Source organism: Chrysemys picta, chromosome 1, assembly GCF_011386835.1.
Source record: "Chrysemys picta bellii isolate R12L10 chromosome 1, ASM1138683v2, whole genome shotgun sequence".
Classification (NCBI taxonomy): Eukaryota; Metazoa; Chordata; order Testudines; family Emydidae; genus Chrysemys; species Chrysemys picta.
The window spans coordinates 129,073,714-129,094,862 of record NC_088791.1 but is presented as its reverse complement, the minus strand read 5'-3'; the positions used below and the strand labels follow the sequence as shown (position 1 = coordinate 129,094,862).

At 42.1% G+C, this 21,149-nt stretch overlaps 1 protein-coding gene across 6 annotated transcripts in view; it reads left to right on the top strand.

Moving 5' to 3' along the window:
* LRP6 (LDL receptor related protein 6) overlaps nt 1-21,149 on the top strand; it is a 199,738-nt gene that overhangs the window by 166,908 nt on the left and 11,681 nt on the right. For all 6 annotated transcript variants that reach the window (XR_006173338.2, XM_042845766.2, XM_042845830.2 and 3 more), the window contains 8 exons: nt 1,487-1,698; nt 3,127-3,317; nt 10,487-10,696; nt 12,335-12,460; nt 14,625-14,861; nt 17,487-17,597; nt 19,405-19,635; nt 20,988-21,121. Coding sequence is in view for 5 of the 6 variants with exons in the window: in XM_042845766.2 (XP_042701700.1) it covers nt 1,487-1,698; nt 3,127-3,317; nt 10,487-10,696; nt 12,335-12,460; nt 14,625-14,861; nt 17,487-17,597; nt 19,405-19,635; nt 20,988-21,121 (1,452 nt within the window). In the remaining variant the exon portion in view is untranslated. The remainder of the gene's footprint in view (nt 1-1,486; nt 1,699-3,126; nt 3,318-10,486; nt 10,697-12,334; nt 12,461-14,624; nt 14,862-17,486; nt 17,598-19,404; nt 19,636-20,987; nt 21,122-21,149) is intronic.

The window sequence follows — 21,149 nt, the reverse complement described above, 5'->3', positions numbered from 1 at the left end:
TCTTAAGGAGGGTGTGGGAAGTGTGAGTTGGATTCCATTGAAATGCTTGATCAGCCTTCACTCCTATTTAGGGGATGTTTTTTGTGAACATCTAAATAATTTAACATCCAAAACTATTCAAAAGTGCCAGATCTCTCCAGGACCAGCAAAATAAAACAAATGTGCAGTTTCTAGGCCAAGTGCTTTGGAAGATGTGACAAGCCAAAAAAAAAAGTTAGGCAAATTTTTCAAAAGTGCAAGACAAACTACTTTACGAAGCACCTCTATCCCCAGAATGTCACATTGAATTTACTCCAGGCTTTCTAGAGAGACTGTCGGAGGCTAAGATGTGGTACATGGAATTTCAGTTGGATTGATATGTCTCTAATAAAGTTGCCTGGGTGGGGTAAATCGGGTTTGTCACAGAGAAGACTACTTTGATCTTATCTGTGAAGAGATTTTAATTTCTTCATAATAATTTTCTATACACTGAAGAGGGCCAGAAAGGGGGATTACACGTAGTTAAAACACTTGAGTAGGTGGAACAGGGAAAATTTAAAAGGGAGTAAAATGGGAATATTCCAAAGTGCTAAATTTCATACCTAGACCAAGGACTAGTGCTAGCAGATGTTCCCTCTACCAATTAGCAGGGTTCCCTAATATGTGAGAAGGAAAATCACATGTGATGAAAATGATGGAGGATTGATGCAAGAGCTGTTGTCCAAGCCATCTGCTGGCCGCCTGAACGTTTCTTTTCCTGCTCATCGATCCTATAGACTGCTCAGGTTTAGGGATTATTGGTGACATGGACTTCCTTTTGTAGAGAGCTGCATGTTCTGTATTCACGTTAGTCTATGTACTGAGGAACTGGACTGTCTAAGGAGTTTGGTTTATTAAGAAAAAGAGGATGAGAAGTGAAACATCAAAACCCCATGAGAAGTGAAACATCAAAACTGTGCCAGGCCAAGGCCCAGAGAGTGTCTTTCCCAGTGGAAACCTTGACTTTAGTGATCTAGCTGTCTTCTCTCTTAGCGTGGTTGGGATTTAACCAATGTAATCTGTTTTGGATTGATGAATGAGAGAGAAATTTTCAGCAGACAATAATTGTCCTTTAAGGCATAGTACAGCCAGTCGTACAGCGTCCACAGCCTCTCAAAACTCCTGGCACTGGTGAGTGTCGGTGCCACTCCCCCATCCACCTTTGATACCCCCACAAAGCCCAACAACATCATTAGTTCTTCTGGGCTGCAACCAAATGGTATGATTTCCATCCCCCTAAATCTGCTGGGGTAAGTGTTTTGTGTCCACTGCTCACTCTGCTGTTGCTCACCAAGGGACAGAGAGAGAGAGAGAGAGAGAGAGAGAAACAACTGAACATGTGTTCCCTGGTCTAGGATTATATTTTGGAGGCCTCCTTCTAGCTTTGAACAATTTCACATACAGCAGATATAGCAAATACAATTCTAGGTGACACCCTGAATGTAATATCCTTCTGGTGATTTCCCAGAGCCTTACTGTGGTGACGAGTCCGGTTCCCAATCAGAACTTGGACATGCAGCCCTATGATCTGAGCATTGATATCTACAGCCGCTACATCTACTGGACTTGTGAAGCCACTAATGTGATTAATGTGACACGCTTGGATGGGAGACCAATGGGCGTGGTGCTGAAAGGAGAAGACGACAGGCCCCGGGCCATTGTGGTGAACCCAGAGAAAGGGTATGTAGTTGTAATGTGGAATAGTAGGGAAAATCCAGCCCAGAGATCCTATTAATAAATCTTCTAGCTGCTGGCTACCCTTCATCAAAATAAAGGCTAGCTTTGGAACTCTTGTATTGATGCTAAAGGTTGAGACTTCTAAAATTCTTAGCATAAAATACTGGGAATTCTTCCGCTGTCTGGTAAAGGTTAGCAGGGTTCAATTATGGCCCTCCTGAGGCTGAGCCTTGTTGGGGAGGAGAGGAGGTTCCCTTAGAGCGTGGTAGTGTTGTGTTATAGAAGGGGAGAAGCCCAATACAGAGCAGGTCTTGATACATCTTTAAAATGGGTGCAGCGGGGGGCTCAGAGGGCTCACCCTCCCCCCCACCTCCACCCCACTTGGCCCTGGACTGGAGCTAGAAATTTGGCACTGTCATGAGGGAGAGGCAACCAGGCCAAATTTGAGTGACACTGCAACCCCATGCACCAGGTCACACCACCACTCACACAAATTTGGCTCAGCTGCCCCATAGATTTGAGGGGTGTTGCGACTCCATGTTTCTCCCCCACCCCACCTTTACAGTGCTTTGGGCACTCGGCACCGGGCACCCCAACCCCTGGGAAGAAGTGGAGCAGGCAGCACCCCTAGTCCCCAGGAGCAGTGGAGGATTGGATCCAAGCTCTTGGGGCTTCCTGGGAAGTAGAGCTGCAGAAGGAGGATGGGGCGTGGAGCTCCCAAAACCACCTGGCTCCTGGTGGGGATGATGCTTTTCAGCCTGACGGCCTCTCTGGATGAGAGCTCAGGGCTGGGTGTAAGGCAGGGAGACCATGGGGCTGGGTGCAGTGGGGAAAGCTCACAGCTGAGTGTGGGAAAGCTGGAGGGGAGTATATGTGGAGCTGGGTGCAGGACTGGGTATCTGGGAGCAGCAGGGAGAGTGTGTGGGGCTGGGTGCAGGGAGCTCTGGACCCTAGCCGTAGGAGAATTCTGGTTATGTCCCTGCCCTCTTCACTCTCACTCTCTCACACACACACACACTCACACGCATCCTGGTGAAATGTAGGGCAAGAGACATGGCCCCATCCTGCCTAGAAACACCTCCTGTACAGATGGTCAGTTCCAAGGCAGTGCTAGCTGGCCTCTCCCTTGCACACCCAAGCACTGAGAAATAGAGCAAGCCTGTTTCCTGCATGTGTACTAGGCCCAGGTAGCCTGTTTCCCCTTCCTCCTATCCCTGCAGAGCACCTGCAAAGGGGAAGGGACAGTTTAGCCCGACACTGAAAATATTTGTTTTTCCCCAAATCAGTCATTGTCTTAAATAGCTGCCTTCCTCCCTCCCCCTTTGCACAGTAGTGAGGAGGGATGTTTGTCTCTCTGAGACATTGTTAGAGAAAAAAAGTTAATAAAAACCTGCATAATTTACAAATCTGTTTGACTTTTTCCTGTTACAGGTACATGTATTTCACTAATCTGCAAGAAAGGTCACCCAAAATCGAGAGGGCAGCACTGGATGGAACTGAACGGGAGATTCTCTTTTTCAGTGGCTTGAGTAAACCTATAGCCCTGGCCCTTGACAGCCAGCTGAGCAAGTTATTCTGGGCTGATTCAGAGCTCCGGAGAATTGAGAGCAGTGACCTTTCAGGTAAAGTAGAATTTACGTGTAGACATTCATTTGCACTATTAGTTGCTCAATATTAGTGCTGTTCACTTCAGTTTCTAGCTTCAAGACCTTGGTTAGCATCTCCCTCAAAGCCAGTTCACAAATAATCACTGCTATTTTTCACGAACATCACTTTTTTGGAGTACTAGTATCTTTCAAGCAAATCAGGAAGTGCCCAGTTGGTGAAAAATCTGTGCTATAGTGTTAAGTCAGCATGCACTGGCCATTTCTGTGCCTATGGCAACATAAACTATGTAATCCCTGAAATGTCTATGTCTTTGTACTTCAGATGCATGTCCGTTCCCCCATCTGCATGCGTATATGAGATATGAGAGTAAGAGTAGAGATTGGTGATGGAAAATAAATGAATTTGGTAGTAAAATATTGCATTGATATATGCTCATTCATGATATAATAATGCTTTAGAATTCTGTAGTGCATTCCCATCCAACGACACCAATTTGCTTTCAGTTTTCTATTTAAGTTTCATAACATGTCTGTATAATAGGACAAGTGGTATTATTTCAGTTTTACAGATGATTGGGTCTGAGGGCATGGCTACACTTGCAGATGTAGAGCGCTGTGAATTAAACCAGCCCTTGGAGAGTGCAGTAGGGAAAGCATTGCAGTGTGTCTACACAGTCGGATTCAAGCACACTGGCATGGCCACATTAGCAGCTCTTGCAACGCCACAGAGAGCAGTGCATTGTGGTAGCTATCCCAGCATGTAAGTGGCTGAAAGGCGCTTTTCAAATGCGGAGGGGGGTGGAGCGTGACAGGGAGTGTGTTGTGTGTATGTGGGGGGAGAGAGAGTGGGTTTTTGGGGGGCTGAGAGTGTGTCAGCATGCTGTCTTGTAAGTTCAGACAGCAGCAGACCCCCCTCCCTCTTGCCTCTCCCTCTCACACTCACAGCAAGCAGCATTCCACACTAATCGTTGCTTTGTTCCAGAGCAGATACGCATGCCGGCTGTCAAAAATGGAGTTTTGAAAGGGCATATCCGCATTCCTGCAGCCAATTCCAAAACAATGACAAGAGTGGCCACTTGACTTAAGGGGATTATGGGACGTTTCTGAAGGCCAATCAGAGCGCAGTAATGCAACACCTCGGTCACACTGACGCTGGGGTGTTTCAGCCGAGGCGCACCAAGCGTTATGCTTTTCGTGGAGGTGGATTACCAGGAGCGCTCCAGCTGCAGAGTCCAGGCGCTCTAAGTGCCTTGCCAGTGTGGATGGGTTGTGAGTTAGGGCGCCTGGGGCTGCTTTAATGCGCTCTACCTCACAAGTGTAGCCATACTCCGAGACACTGCAAGTGTAAGCAATTTGCCCAATGACACACAGTAAGTTAATGGAAGATTCAGAAAAAGAACTCTGACTCTTAATCACACTTAATGCATTAAAACATTGAAATTTTCGTATGATGTATCCTTGGATGACCTTGACCACCACAGATTCAGCATGATTTAACTGACATCTGAAACTTACTCATTCCTTGTTTCTCCTTTTGCATCTGTTATGTCAATTTTTAGAACACCAAAGTCAAAGGCTGGTGTTAATTATAAACCCACTCTTTTGTTTTTAAATTATCTTACTTTTTAAAAAAAAAACAGCTGTCAGATTTTATGTATTGTTTATTAAAACCTCACCATTCCTTCCATAAACATGGAGAAATTTCTTTCCAAAACACTCATCTTTAGACATTTGTACTGCAAGATAAGTTACAGCAATTATCAGTGTAAATCCTAACTGCTGAGACAGATTGCTAGTTAAAGAATGCTGATTAATAGGCTTTTTTTTTTTTTTTAACTGAGAGCATAATTTTTCTGCATGTGTGTTCTTAAAAACTCTCTTGCTTCCTGGGTCTGCAGATGCTGCTACTCTTACAAAGAGAGACAGCATGCTTCATATGGGATAGGATAGGAGAGAGGACAATGCTCTCAACAGATACCTGGGGCCCAGTTATGTTTTCCTAATAATAGAAATCCCATTGAAGTCGATTGGACTTCTCACATAAGTGAAGGCTCGTCTACACAGGGAAATGGACTGGAATAGCTCATCATGTGCACACTAGTTTGGAATAAAAGGTCAGTATATTCCAGAATAATTAGTTTATTTTGGACACACATTAATTATTCTGGAATACATTGACTTGTATTCTGGAATTGTGTTCCCACACAGGCAGCTAGTCTGGAACGGCTGTTCCAGTCAGTTTCCCCCTGTGTAGAAGGGAAGTAATGGCAGGAGAAAAGTCCTGTTAGTGATGTTTCATTCTTGAGCAAACCTGGATTTCTAAACCTTTAGGAACTTTCTTTATAACATTCCTGGTGGGACTAGTGGATGCTTTGTGAACTTTGTGGTCCCCACTTTAGGGTTTCTTGTTTATATGAAGGATAAATATCACGGTCTTGGTTTAGTCACAAATAGTAAATTAAACTCGGTCATAAATATGGGTGAAAAACTGAGGTACTTTAAGAGACTGAGATTTTTAAACTAAAAGTTTTTGCAATATGTTGAGAAATGTCATGTCGATCCCCCACCTCCTCACTGGATCATAAAAGAACTCTGTCCAAAAAAAGTGAAACATTTATTTTTGTAAAGGTCGACTTCAACAGTCACACTTCCCTTTCTCAGGTTCTCTTTCTGCACATCTCCACCCCCTTCTTGGCATCTCACAGCTAGTGTTCCCGCAACAGATGACTTATATTCATAGATTTTAAGGCCAGAAGGGGCCATTATGGTCACCTAGCTGACCTCGTGCATTACACACGCCATAGAACCTCACCTAGTAATTCCTGCATCGAGCTGGATACGTCCCTCTACATAATCCATCAACATCTTTCCTAGGGCCAAATTCATCACTGGTGTAGCTCCAGATCATGGAGTGAAAGTGCCGTCTATAGTTTAAAGCCACGGGGGGAGGATTCCTAGGTGCTGTGTCAGAGCCAAGTCTACACTACAGGCACTGTACAGTATAGCTATGGCACCATAGCTATGCCAGCATAACCCCACAGTATAGACATAGACTACAGCGAAAGATGGGGGGTTATCTGTTGCTGTAGGAACTCCTACTCCCTGAGCAACGGTAGCTAGGTTGATGGAATCATTCTTCCATTGACCTAGCTGTGTCTGTGCTGGGGGTTAAGGGTCAGCATAGTTGCGGCAATCGTAGATGTGGATTTTTCACACTACTGTGGGCTGTAGGAAAGTCACTCTCTAGGTTTTAAGTGTAGACCAGGCCAGAATCTAGCAGCTAATCACTGAGACACCAGGCAAGCTACTTCACCTATCTGTGTCTCACTTTGCCCATCTTAAAATGGAGATGATAATTAGTTTAACTTATTGTAAAGCACTGTGAGAGCATCTAATGAAATACTATAAAAATGCAAAACACAGTTATTTATATTAATAAACATACACTGAAGGATAGAAAAATTGAGATTATGAAATAATAAAATGTTCAGGCATTATAATAATAACTTTTTGATCCCAAAAGCAAATCTTGGCCACTCATTCCTTGAAAAAAAATGGTAGCCTTTTATATGTGGTGGTTCACTGTCCTAGTGTCTTTTTTTTTTTTTTTTTTTTTTTTAATGTCAGTTACTTTTTTGGGAAAGCATAGTGTTGTTGAACATGTTCACAAGCTATTGCCTGCTGTACTGTTGTTTTGGTTTTTTTTAAGCTTCAGATAGAAATGACCTGAACACCCCAGAAGGTTTGGCAGTGTTTGGATTTGGATCCAAACATTCCAGCTGTGGGTTCTCTATACTTTTAGTTCCTGTGATGAGTGTGTGTGAGTAAAAGTAATCATAAGTGCAGGGCATAATAAATTAATTGAATCTGTTTACAGGTCACCGAATTCACAGCGTAATTACACAGTGTAGTGTAATCTAAGCTTTCGGGGTGGGGTGGGGGAGGGTTTAAAATATAAGTTTCTAGCCCAAGAGTTGTGAAGAAAATAAATGTAAAAAGTCAATGTAAAGTGGTGAAGACTAAGTTTGCAGGCCATCTTCAGCAAGTATGAGACAAGTCTGAATTGTGCTCCCTTTCATCTGAATGGAATTTTAACTCTGAAATCTAATAATGACTATTTAAAAGTCAGTGCTGTTAAATAATTAAGTGCCTATCACTGTAGCTTAAACATTCAACTAATGTGCTTCTTCTGGTCGCTGTCGAGGATTGCTAATATAGAGAACTGAGAGGGAGTCTTCACTGGGAAAAACGGTATATTCCCTAACTCAAATTAACTAACACAAAATAAAAACCCAGTTTATAGTTTTCACACAAGTTTTCAGGTTGAGTTAAAGACTATGAGGGAGTTGAGGGTTTACATTTTCCTACTAACCAGTGTGAAAACTACAAAGTGCCTTGTCTTCTCTAGGATTTTACATCATATTAGTGAACACAAATCAATACCACCCCCTTTTTTCCCCCGATGAAGACAGTCCAAAGAGTTCAAGCCCATGCACAAAACTTAAAATTGCTGTTGATCCTTTCCACAAGGGATGGGGGCGGGAGTACTTCCCCTCCTCTTTGCCAAAAATCTTAATCATCTCATGAGAGCCAAAACCCCAAATTGCCTTATAGCTGAACCACTTGGTAATAACGACCATAATGTAATTAAATTTAACATCCTTGTGGGAGAGAAAACACCAAAGAAGCCCACCACAGTAGCATTTAACTTCAGAAAGGGGAACTACACAAAAATGAGGACTCTAGTTAAACGGAAATTAAAAGCTATAGTCACAAGTGAAATGCTTGCAAGCTGCATGGAAACTTTTTAAAAACACTATAATAGACTCAAATTAAATTAAACATATTTTAAAATTTAAAAACATAGTAAGCAAATCAAAAATGCGTTACCATGGCTAAACAACAAAGTAAAAGTAGTGGTTAGAGGCAAAAATGCATCCTTTAAAATTGCAAGTTAAATCCTACTAAGGAAAATAGAAATGAGCATAAATTCTGGCATGGCAAATATAAAAATATAATTAGGCAGGCCAAAAAAGAATTTGAAGACCAGCTACCCAAAGACTCAAAAACTAACGGCAAAAAAATGTTAAGTACATCAGATGCAGGAAACCTTCCAAACAATCAGTGGCGCTACTGGACAATTGAGGTGCTTAAGGGGTGTTCCAGGAAAGTACGGCCATTGCGGAAAAGCTAATTGAATTCTTTCACATCCTCTGCCGTGAAGACTGATGCAGGGAGATTCCCACACCTGAGCCATTCTTTCAGATGACAAAACTGAGGAACTGTCCCAGATTGAGGTGTCAGTAGAGAAGGTTTTGGAACAAATTGATAAATTTAACAGTAATAATTCACCAGGACCAGATGGCATTCACCCAAGAGTTCTGAAGGGACTCGGATATGAAATTGCAGAACTACTAACTCTGGTGTGTAACTTATCATTTAAATCAGCTTCTGTACCAGATAACTGGCAGATAGCTAATGTGACACCAAATTTAAAATAAGGCTCCAGAGGCAATCCTGGCAATTACCAGCCAGTAAGCCTAACTTCAGTACCAGGTAAATTGGTTGAAACTGTAATAAAGAACAAAATTATTAGACACTTAAATGAACATGATTTGTTGGGGGAAGAGTCAACATGGCTTTTGTAAAAGGGAAATCATGCCTCACCAATCTATTAGAATTCTTTGAGGGGGTCAAAAAACAAGGGTGATCTAGTGGATATGGTGTACCAGCATTTGACAAGATCCCTCACCAAAGGCTCTTAAGCAGCCTAAGCAGTCATAGGATAATAGGGAAGGTCCTCTCCTGGATCAGTAACTGGTTAAAAGACAGGAAACAAAGGGTAGGAATAAATTATCAGTTTTCAGAATGGAGAGAGGTAAATAGCAGTGTCCCTTGGGAATCTGTACTGGAACCAGTGCTGTTCAACATATTCATAAAGGGTCTTGAAAAACGGGTAAACAGTCAGGTGGCAAAATTAGCAGATGATACAAAATTAGTGAAGATAGTTAAATCCAAAGCAGATTGCAAAGACTTACAAAGGGATCTTACAAAACTGGGTCACTGGGCAACAAAATGGCAGATGAAGTTCAGTGTTGATAAGTGCTAAGAAATGCACATTGGAAAACCTAATCTCAACTGTGATGGGGTCTAAATTAGTCGTTAAGACTCAAGAAAGCGATCTTGGAGTCCTTGTGAATATTTCTCTGAAAACATCCATTTAATGTGTAGCAGCAGTCAAAAAAGCTAACAGAACGTTAGGAACCATTAGGAAAGAGACAGAGAGATAATAAGACAGAAAATATCATATTGCCTCTATATAAATCCATGGTATGCTCACATTTTGAATACTGTGTGCAGTTCTAGTCACCCCATTTCAAAAAATATATATTAGAATTGGAAAAGATACACAGAAGAGCCTAGAGATGCCGGGGCTCAGCCCAGACAAGCCCTGGTACAAATTAAGCATGGAATGCAGTCTACCTGTGGAACTCATTGCCAGGGGATGTTGTGAAGGCCAAAGTTATAATGGGGTTAAAAAAAATTAGATAAGTTAATGGGAACAGATCCATCAATGGCTATTAGCTAAGATGGTAAGGGATGCGATCCCATGCTCCGGGTGTCCCTAGCCTCTGATTGCCAGAAACTGGGAGTAGACGATGGGATGGATCCCTCAGTGATTATCGGTTCTATTCATTCCCTCTGAAGCAGCTGGTGTTGTCGGAAAACAGGATACTGGGCTAGATTAACTATTGGTCTGGCCCCGTTTGGCTGTTCTTATGCCTTATACCCACTTTTTCTCTACCCTTCCAGCAGTTGGAACATCTAACTACTTCTAGAATGCAGTTATACCTCATCAGTACAGTACAATTTGCAGTACAAAATGAAAAAGTTGAATCAGTAACACATGTGGTACTATGGTCACTATACTACTCGCTATAATATAAAATTAAAAACACCTTCAATTTTTTTGGGTTACCCTGAAGCTACCTTGGAGCTTTCACTCCCTGCACAGGTGTGCTGTGTATATTGGGTATCTGGCTGCAGAATTTAAATCCAGACAGCTACTGAGGACATTGGACTGTGAGTGTGTATAAAATATACATATTTATATCTATGTAAAATATGTTCATGATGATATCTCGGTCTCTTCCAATTGTTAAACCACAACCTCCTTTCCAAAGGGGCGAATCGAATAGTTTTAGAAGACTCCAATATCTTGCAACCCGTTGGGCTCACAGTATTTGAAAACTGGCTGTACTGGATTGACAAGCAACAGCAAATGATTGAAAAAATTGACATGACTGGTCGAGAAGGACGTACAAAAGTCCAGGCTCGTATTGCACAGCTCAGCGATATACATGCAGTTAAAGAGCTAAACATCCAGGAATACAGTAAGTACCATCCCCATTACCAAGAAACAATAGGGAGTGTGGGGTTAAGGGTGGGAAGTGGCGCAACAGAGGATTATTAATGGCATAGGGAGACATTTCTTCCTATGTCACTGATTTAAATCCACCCCAGATCAGTAGTGGCCAAAAGGCTGATAAGGGGCTTGTGTGGAGTTTTCTTAGTACAACTCCTAGTGGATAGTGGTTTTTGTGATGGTCTCCTATCATGGGTTGTCACTCAAGGTGTGTCTACACTAGAGCTGGAAGGTGTGATTCCCAGCTTGAGGAGACATATGCACGTTAGCTCTGATTGAGCTGGCACACTAAAGAGAAGGGAAGCCATGGTGATGCGAGCGGCTGGAGGGGCTAGCTGCCCTGAGTTATGATCCTGTCGAAGAGCCTAGGTACATACTTGGGGCGGCTAGTCCCTCCCCCCGCTTGCACTACTGCAAGTGCTCTTTGATTTTTAGCCCGCTAGCTTGATCAGAAGGAAATAGTGCAGGTCTCCGTGAGCTAGAAATTATACCTTCCAGCTCCAGTGTAGACATACCTTAATGGGCAACCTTATAGGTAGTCCTATGACAGACACCAAGGATTGAATGGATATAGAGACTAAAATACCATCTTGGTCCTGGTGGAGGTTCCTTTGGATCAGGGCTGTGGCCCATTCATGGGGTGGAGTAGTGAAGCTTAGCTTGCCACATGCTTTGTCTGTTTAGAGGACTTCAGCCCCTTTCACCAGGAGTAAATATGCTCAAATAGTTTTTAAACATTTTTTTTCAAGGGCACAAACTTTTCCTAACTTGAAATGAATGGGGGGATGGCTGGAGATGGGTGCAGCCAAGTGGAGCCACAGCCATCATAGAGGAAGCAATCACGTTAACATAAGTATGATGTGTGCTTTGAACTGGAGAATTTTTTTAGGAAACTGTCTGGGGATATTAATTAAAGCAGACGACTACTAGCTTTGTTTGCCATTAATCACAGTAAATCTGTCAAGAATTTCAAGAAGAAACAGGGCATCCTTATTAAACATTAAAATGAAAAGACATATTTATCTAGAGCATATTCATTTGAGTTTTCGAGGCAGTGCAAATGCTTCAGACTTTGTAAATCAGAAAAGTTTGCTTCTTTTTTTTTTTAATGGCTTAGAGAGAGAGAGTGCAGTATTAAATTCGAGGTACCTTTGTTGTAGTCCTCCAGAACTAATTCCATCTTTCCCAAGAAACAACCTTTAGGTTTTGTTTACTGTTTTTAAAAGGTTGCACTGTGTGATTTTTTTTTTTTTTTTTTTTTTTTTTTTATGATGCTTCAGATCACAAATAATTAGATACACTCTGGAGCTGCTTGTCCAGAAGGTTTTCCATTCGGGAAGGGAGAAAGGGAGGCAGGCCATTGTCATAATGAGCTCCATGCAGGTGAACCTCCTGTGTCCATGCAGAGCCCCACCGAAGCAAGTGGGTTCTGCAGAAGTGCACAGGATTTACCCCATCTGAGCTCATTATGGGATCAGGGCCTGAATAAGTAAATCTGGATTATTTTTTCCCCAAGCTTTACCAATTAATTTCTTCTCTCTAAATAATCTCAACCAGACGTGGGTTTGAGGTTATATTGCATAAAGATCTTGTTTATAAATTGCAGGACAGCATCCTTGTTCTCAAGACAATGGCGGGTGTTCGCACATTTGTATTGTGAAGGGTGACGGTACAACCCGGTGTTCTTGTCCGGTGCACCTTGTTCTGCTTCAGGATGAACTATCCTGTGGAGGTAAGTCCTTCCAGTTGTCTGCATTTCCTTAGTTGAGCCCCTAACATGTGGTAGGATGGCCTTCATGTTAGCCACATGCTTCAATCTGGGAGCAGTTCTGGAGGGGGAAAAGCCAGTGGCATGAGAGGACAAGTTTTGCTGCATGAGATGTCTTGAAAAATGCTTTTCCACACCGAGTATCTGGATACCATTTTGGTCTCTTCACATAGCTCCACAACTGAACCTGTCCCAGTGAATGTTGTTAATTAACTCTGAGGCGAGAAGGCTTTTCAATATACAGATTTCCATTTGCCCATAGTAACTAAAAGGACTCTGAGTTATTTCAGGTTATTTTTATTCAGTGGTCTGTAATACCATCTGAGAAAGCTGAGCGGTTCCCCCCTCCCTGCCTTTGTTGGTGTGACATTTTCTATTTGACACACAGGTGGCTTTGAAAACAGCTGAAATTAATGGGGCTTGTTTTGTTTAACCAATGCTATGTTCTCTACTATTTTAAAGCACACCACAACGCTTTTGTGTGGCTTCCCCAGGACCACCAATGCTAAACACATAGCTCTTGGTGAGAGATATTTTTAAGTTAGCTGCTGCTAAAGAGCCAGCAGAGGGAGCACAGAGCACTGTTTTTGTGAACCTTGCCTAAGTGGCTTGTAAAAAATAAAAATCACGTTGGGTACAGTAAGACTCCAAAAGCCCTGAAAACCATTTGATAGAAAAAATTGTCGGAACTACCTCAGGCAGGTTCAATTGAGGGGCTCATAATTTTGCAATAAGTATAAATAGTAAGTACAAATGAGTTTTTCAGTCTACTCCTTGGCACCACCCCAGAGGTGAGTAATTAGCATCCTTGGCGATATTCTCAACAGAGGCCAAGGACTGACTCACCCATGAGGCTCGGAGGTGGCTCTTCTAGATGAGAATTTAGGCAGAATACATGAAGGGAACTGGAACTTCTCTTGCCTTTGTTGTACCTGATCTGTGGCTAAACAGAGGACTTCAGTCTCTGGGGTGTTGATTTGTCAACTTCTTGCCTCTGCTAAATTCACACACACACAGATTGAAAGCAAGAGGCGGAGGATCAACAGTTCTTGCACTGAATTTTTAAAATAGCAAATTGCTTCCCCAAATTGTTGTAGATTTTTCTGATTCTGGGATCTTCTGCTTTGTATACCATCTATCCTTTCTTCTTCCTTTTCATTTCCGTCTTCAAAATCATCCCATGCACACCATTCCAAACTGCAGCTGCCGGGGAGTCGTCATAGAGCAATGCAAGATGCTGCCTCTCTGGCCAGGCCCTGCTGGTTCCAGGAAGGAGAGGAGAGCTCAGGAGCTTCATTCTCTTTCTGTTGACATTTTGAGTGGATTTGCTGTAGCCAGCAAGGCGACATGTGGTCACCCAGTGGAAAAAGAACTAACATAATCCAGATATTTTCTGAGTGCAAACTTAATGTTAGGCCAAAAAAGGGCCTCTTAGTTAAAAAAAAAAAAAAAAAAAAAAAAAAAATAGCACGCTTACTACATAAGATTAACAGTTACTGTAGTAAATGTTAAATAACTGCTAACAGCTGTGTGGAGATAGCAGGAGTTGACATAATGGAGCAATTTTTTTGTCTTTTTAAAACAAGTTTGACTGAACACAGTTATAGAGGGCACATAACTAGACATTGAGTCACAGCACGTCCATCTGCAGCACATTATATCCTTTTAATGTTTTCTATACAATTATTGTTGAACATTAAAAAGAAAGCGAGCCATTTTTTGTGTACACAGTCAGATTGCGGGAAAGGGGGGAAAAAAGGAAGAGAAACACTCTTCGCGTGTTGACTTCAAGTGAAAACCTTTGAAGACTTAATGAAGTACAAGGGAAGGGTATACTGTGCTGTTGGAAAGGGCGGAGAGGGTGGAGTATTGTCCTTTGAATTTTGCATGCATATGTTTCTTCATCCTCTCTTCGTTCCAGATTGTACTCCAGTTACATGAGCCTGCACTCTGGCATATGAAGCTCAGAGCTGTTCAAATCACTGAGGGGGGTGGGAAATACCTTGCCTGGGGTATGTTTGTCAAGTAGTTGGGTTTTCCTACCTCTCTCCTTTAAGATGTGCTGCTTGTAAATATGGATTAATGATGTGTTCCTTTGGGTTTGTTTTTGCTTTTTTTTTTTTCAAAGAACCCCCAACATGCTCCCCTCAGCAGTTCACCTGTTTCACGGGGGAGATTGACTGCATCCCAGTGGCCTGGCGCTGTGATGGATTCACTGAATGCGAAGACCATAGTGATGAAAAGAACTGCCCTGTCTGTTCAGACTCCCAGTTCCAGTGTGAAAGCGGACAGTGCATAGACAGCACCCTCCGGTGCAATGGAGAGGCAAATTGCCAGGACAACTCAGATGAGAAGAACTGTGAAGGTATAGTGGATGCTTGGAATTAGGCACTATCCTGAGTGCTCTATCAACCTAAATACCTGGCTCCTGGTTGATAGCGCACTAGATTAGGAGCCAGAGGGTCTTGATACAGTTCCCAGCTTTGCCACTTGTTTGCTGTGTGAGCTTGGGCAAGTCATTCCACCTCTGTCTCAGTTTCCCCAACTGTAAAATGGGGATAACGAAACTGACCTCCTTTGTAAAGCACTTTGCGATCTACTGATGCTATTTAAGAATGAGATATTATTTTATTTCAAGCTCTAAAAATCTCAACGCATTGGTCTTAGTTTTGGTTTAATTGTATGCTGAGATAGCTGTTCGAATACCTCTTACTGACTAATGGAAACTGTGGGAAAACTAGATTCATATTCATTTATTATATAATATCTGACTACAATGGAATTTAAAGTGGGTGTGGGTGTGGATGAGTGAGAATGCAGACGGATGAGAGAGATGTCCTCCACCTGCAAACTCCAACAAAAGGCAGCATGCAGAGATGGTTATGGGGAGAAGTGATACTAGCGTGCCAAATGTGAACCGCCTCCAATTTTTGTAGTCTTAGAGGTTTTTTTCTCTAAATTAAATGAATTTTCATGTTGGTTGGCAGTTGCTTGGAATCTGAAGTCCTGTGTCAGTAAAACAAGTGTAACACCGGTAAGCCGTCCTCCTCCATCTGACTGCCCTGCCAGTATGTCTCAGCCTTGGCCTGGAGGGGCTACTTCTGAGCGTGAGGGGATAGCCATTTTTCCACATCCATTCAATCAGTTTCCTCTTCTGAGGCCTTTAAAAACTTCTGAATCTAAAGGGACTGCTTTTAAAGTCAGTTGCTATGACGAGGGCTGAGAATACAGGCCCAAAGCCAGCATTCAGTTGGGAATGATTTAGGAAACTAATGACCTAGGCCAGATTTCAACAAGCTGACTGATTTGGAATGAAAGTCTCCATATCCACTACCAGTACTGCCAAAGTGATTCAGTCTTTCACATCATTAAATTCTGATTCTGTTGATAACTTGTTTCTAGGATGAGAAACTTCTGGCTGCAAAGTTTCAGATGGTTTAAAAAAGTCATACTGATATGGCGTTGTCCTGTCTGATTAGTATGAGAAAGAAAGCTCACCGGTTACTAATGAAAATAAGAATATTATTTCCGATATGTCACTATTCAGGGCAGCTGTCCCTGTATTTCCCCTCAGTGGTTCAGCAAGGGCACCCAACTCTTAACTTCCAGCTCCCTAGATGTCGCCTTTCTGGGCAGAGACCCACGTCTTACTCCATTCTGCCTGGCGTGTTTTCAGGCTGCACAGTTCCCTGCCTTTGCTATATATATTTCCAGCAAGGACAATCTGCTTGCTTCCTCTTCAGAGACAGATAGCGGAGTGATTGCTACAGATTTAAGTTATCACATAGCTGTATCTAAGTGAGCCTACTTTATTCTTAAGGTAAAAAGCGTTACAGAGAAATCCTATTAAAAACAATAAAAGAGCCTGCATACCGGCTAATAAGCTTACCAGGCATCACCCCACCCTAGGGGTTTCCTTGTGGTTACAATTTCATCAGAGCTTCATTTCAGAACCAACCACACAGGTTTATGAGGCCTCAGTAGGTCAAGGCCTGCCAATCCTCCCTTGAGGATTGGGGCCCTCCATGAACCAGGAGTCCTGTCCATTTTCTGGATCAGGAAGAAGGCCCCGGAGTCAGCCGTTTTGTTTTGTTTTGTTTTTTTAAAATCCAAAAGTCTTTTCTTTGTCTGTTGGTCCTGAGAGTCCAGTATGAACTAGTATATGCGTATCTCCCCCAACGGCTTTCAAAGCTGATAACAGAGGACGTTCGCTCGCATCCCCTCCCCCCCCACTAGAGAAGATACATTCAGTTCTACAATAGCACATACATTATTGCATTTTTAATACAATGTACCCCAAAGGAATTAACTCTAATTCAATAAGGTTTAACTTTATTGAATTAAGTTTATTTTAATTCTCTGAGGTTTGTTCGGGATATGCCAAGATATTGTCATTCTGTCACCCTAGTCCTACAATTCCTTGCACTCTTATTGATTTGTTATTTACATAATCACTGTACAGTGTTTTCACAACCATACCGTATATGAAATGTACTCTTATCAGTTGACAGCCATTATTACCCAGAGTGCATGTATTTGAATAATTACTGTTCCGTTTAGATTTCTAGATAACCATACAATGACCATACACAGTAGAAAGATATGTTAGGAAGAGTAAGGATCTGTTGAGAGTGTTGGAAGGAATTTGTGACCTCTTCGAAAAGAAGTAACTATCTTTTAGCAGTTTGATACGTTTTTGCAACTTAATTCTTTTCTCTCGTTCAAAATTCAAATATTTAATGGCTAAAGTTAATAGTAATTATAACTTGTGTGCTTCCTGTTAATTGTATTCTGGGTTTATTTCCTATAAACACCATGGCCTTCTGCCTCTGAGTTCATTCAGCCCAAGATACCATATTTAGTAACCTGCAAATAGGAAATAACATTCTCAGGTCATCAGTGTATTACCCTCCTACAGAACCTGATCACCTGTCTTTGTTTTCGTGAATATCTGACATTGAACATTTCTGGACATTTTTCTCCCCTCCAGTGCTTTGTTTAACCGATCAATTCCGCTGCACCAGTGGCCAGTGCATTGGGAAAAACAAGAAATGTGATCACAACTTGGACTGCAGTGACAGCTCAGATGAGCAAGGATGCTGTAAGTGTAAAATCTGAGATCAGAGACATGGTTGCAGCAAGTGAAGATGGTTGTTTCACTCCTCAGTGAGTTAGGATTCGCTCTCAGTATTAAAACCACATGCATTAATTTTAAGGTGGGTGTTCCTGCCTCACCTGTTGCCAATAATTAATGCATGGGGATCATAGGAAGCTAATTGACATGTAGCTATTTTTGGAGTGAAAAATCTATTATTCTGATAAGTGTCTCAGATTCAAAACAGTTAAATTCTGCCCCTTATATTTTAAACATTTTAAAAAATTTTTGGAAATCTTGCTTAATAATGTTTGTATACATGGATGGAAGCATTCTTCTGTACTATAAGAATCTCTTCAAAATGGCCTGAGGCTGTCGTAACCATTCTGCTCTGCTTCAGCCATAGAATTCACAAGAGGTACTTTAAGAAACTTAAAAGTGCTCCTATCTCTGCACATAGAAATATGCTAAAAAGTTTCCTTTGTGCCTAAAGCCTGTGTAATTCTCTGCTTGGTTTATAGTTGCAGATTATGGTTTATGGAATATAATATCCTTTGGGCCTGCCTGCCTTGAAAGGCTCCAGGTCCCTAGAAAAAAAACTACAGGCCAGAGTAGATTTCAGCCTTAAAGTTCACTGGCATCATTGTTACGTTATTAGAAATTTTAAATCGGAAATCTCCTCACCTGTTCTAACCAATTGATGTACTGCACATAACAGACACAGTTAATAAATAAAAACACACACATGTAAACCCAGAATTGACCCCTAATTCTTTAGCTCCTGAATCTACTTCAGAGATAAGTGAGATCTCCCTTTGTTGGCAGTAATAGTAGGTGCCTTATCCTCCCTATGGGCCAGACGGCAGAAGACACTATCACAAATGTGCACATAACAGTGACCTGAGCCCATTTCCTGTCTTCTCTATTGTTTGTAATGAGGGAGGAGGGAAGTTAGGTCAATGTGTGCACTGGGATAAGGTTGTAGCTAGTTCTGTTCTGTTTCTAATGTGGACAGGGTCTTATTTTCTCATCTCTGTAGATTCATTAGATATGGGAGCCAAAGAGATTGGCTAAAGGGTTGGTGCAGACTTCAGGGAACAAGGATATGTGGATTGAAAAGTAGCCACTTAGATACCATGGAGATATGAGTGATATAAGACACTGAATAGAATAGTGCTATTGCTAGTCTTCCCAGATTCTCAAGGCATAGTCAGGTTGTTGTCCATTGTTCTGAGAAATATCACTGCTTACAGTTCAGTGCCTTCAGGAATGGCATCCATGTCTGACTGCTGATGGGCTTGTAATAACAATTCAGGGTGACACTGCCTTGCAGAGATGATACTTCTAGGACAGATGATCAGGTGTAGCTCTTACCATCAGTTGGAAGTGCACATGGGGCAGGTTAGGTGTCTTTGGAAGTGCCACCAGACACAGTTGATCATTGCTTCCATGGTTCTCCTATTTAGCATCAGTGAATGCTGGGCCATGAATAATAAACCCCTAGACAGCAGAGGAGGTGGAGTTAATGGTATGAGAACACTGGCTTTTGCCCTAAGTTCATATGCTACTTAGGTCAAATGTGAAAAGTAGCTGTCTTTAACTGCAGATAAAAATGTCATCCTAGTGCCAAGTGGGCGTTTGTTCACGCTGCATGTTTAATTAGAAGGCTATTGTAAGTGGCTTGGAAGCTCAGTAGCATAGGCTTCCAGTTTTTCTTTTGGGGAGAGTGGCATGAATGCTAATCTTAGCATGTCTGAAGTTGTTGGACCTAACAGTGAAAGTTACAGAATCTGATTTCCCTCTCCTCATTTAGACACAACAGAGGAGCCAGCACCACAAGCCAACAATACCATAGGCTCAATCATTGGAGTGATCCTCACCGTTTTTGTGGTTGGAGCAATGTACTTTATCTGCCAGAGGGTGCTGTGCCCACGCATGAAGGGGGATGGGGAAACAATGACTAATGACTATGTGGTGCATGGACCAGCCTCCGTACCACTTGGTTATGTGCCTCACCCAAGCTCTCTGTCAGGGTCTCTCCCAGGTAAGTAACAATATGTCTAAGCATTTTAAAACTACATTGGTCTCCTTATCCTGCCTCTTAATGACACTATATAGTTATAATGCAAGCTCTTGTGCATGCTCACCAGCAAAGTAGGTGTTTGTACCAGATACATAATTCTGGGCACCTGCCCCTCGGAAGACAGGATTGAACCCTCTAAATTGTATTACTCGATTGTTGTTTGATTTCTAACAGTGTCATCCACAAGCAGCAGAACTACCAGTAACTGTATATACACATACCTAGGGATCACGTCTTTTCCTACTGAAATTCATCCTCTTGGGCCAGTGTAATGACACCAACAATTCTACAATTCTGTAGGCTCAGGAAATAGAGAATTAAATCAACAGGCATTTAGACGGAATATAGCCACTCATGTTGATTGGGAATTGCCCTGTCCCAGGGACAAATGCCTTGTGTGCTTGTGGAGAGTTCTGTGGGATCTTTAATGACCAGAAGTAATTATGGCCTCATTTCTGTAAACCCTCTTAAACAGCATTGTGCAAACAGCAGCCGTAAGTTGTAACCTTATCTAGCTGACGAGATACGAAACTAAGGCTAGGTCACAAAAGTGCACTTAGTCTTAATTAATGTGCATGACTCCTGTATCTGTTTCTTTACAAATAATGAGCTTTCGTTAGTCAGTGCCAAGTCTTTTTAATAAAATCCATATTCTTACTGCTTTATTCTGATCCAACTGGAACAAAAGAGGTGCCTGTAAATGCTTTTTGCAAGCCTGTTATGGCATTATATCAATGCATCAGCCCCTTTTGCCTTCCTGTGATAAGCTTCTTTTCATAAGAGGGAGCTTTGAACATAATTTTCGCTGTAGTCCGGAATGCATTCACATGCGTCTTCCCCTTCTGCCAGGCCTCCCTCCTAGTCTCCTTTCACTTTGTTGCAAAAACTCACTATGTGGAAAAGAAAGAACAAAACCTCTTTCCTCTTGCACGCATGTGACAGGCAAAATCAGTTTAATGTTTTATTCTTGAGTATAGAGAGAGTGCTGAAGTGCCTTCTCTCTTAAGCCTTTCAAAGCCATTCAAGTGAAAGGAATCCGTTTCTCTTTGCACAAGCTTTCGTGCAGCCCCATGCCAGGTTCCTGAGTTCAGTGGCTAGAACGTTAAGCCAGCATGTTTATCCCCTGAGTAACTTCATTTTGCTTTTCCATCAAGGAAACTAGGATTGTTTAATGCATACAACTTTTTTTTTTTGAGTCGTGTTTATAGTGCCTGTATCCTGTAGAGATATTTTAGCCTTAACCCCCATTCCATCTTCAGTTTTGCTTTAAAGATTTTAATATTGATATACATAGTGTCTGTCGTTTTCTTTAGGAATGTCACGTAAATCTGTGATCAGCTCCCTCAGCATTATGGCCGGAAGTAGCGGGCCTCCCTACGACAGAGCCCATGTCACAGGGGCATCCTCCAGTAGTTCTTCGAGTACCAAGGGCACTTACTTCCCTCCAGTAAGTCACACTTCCAGGCGTGGGTATC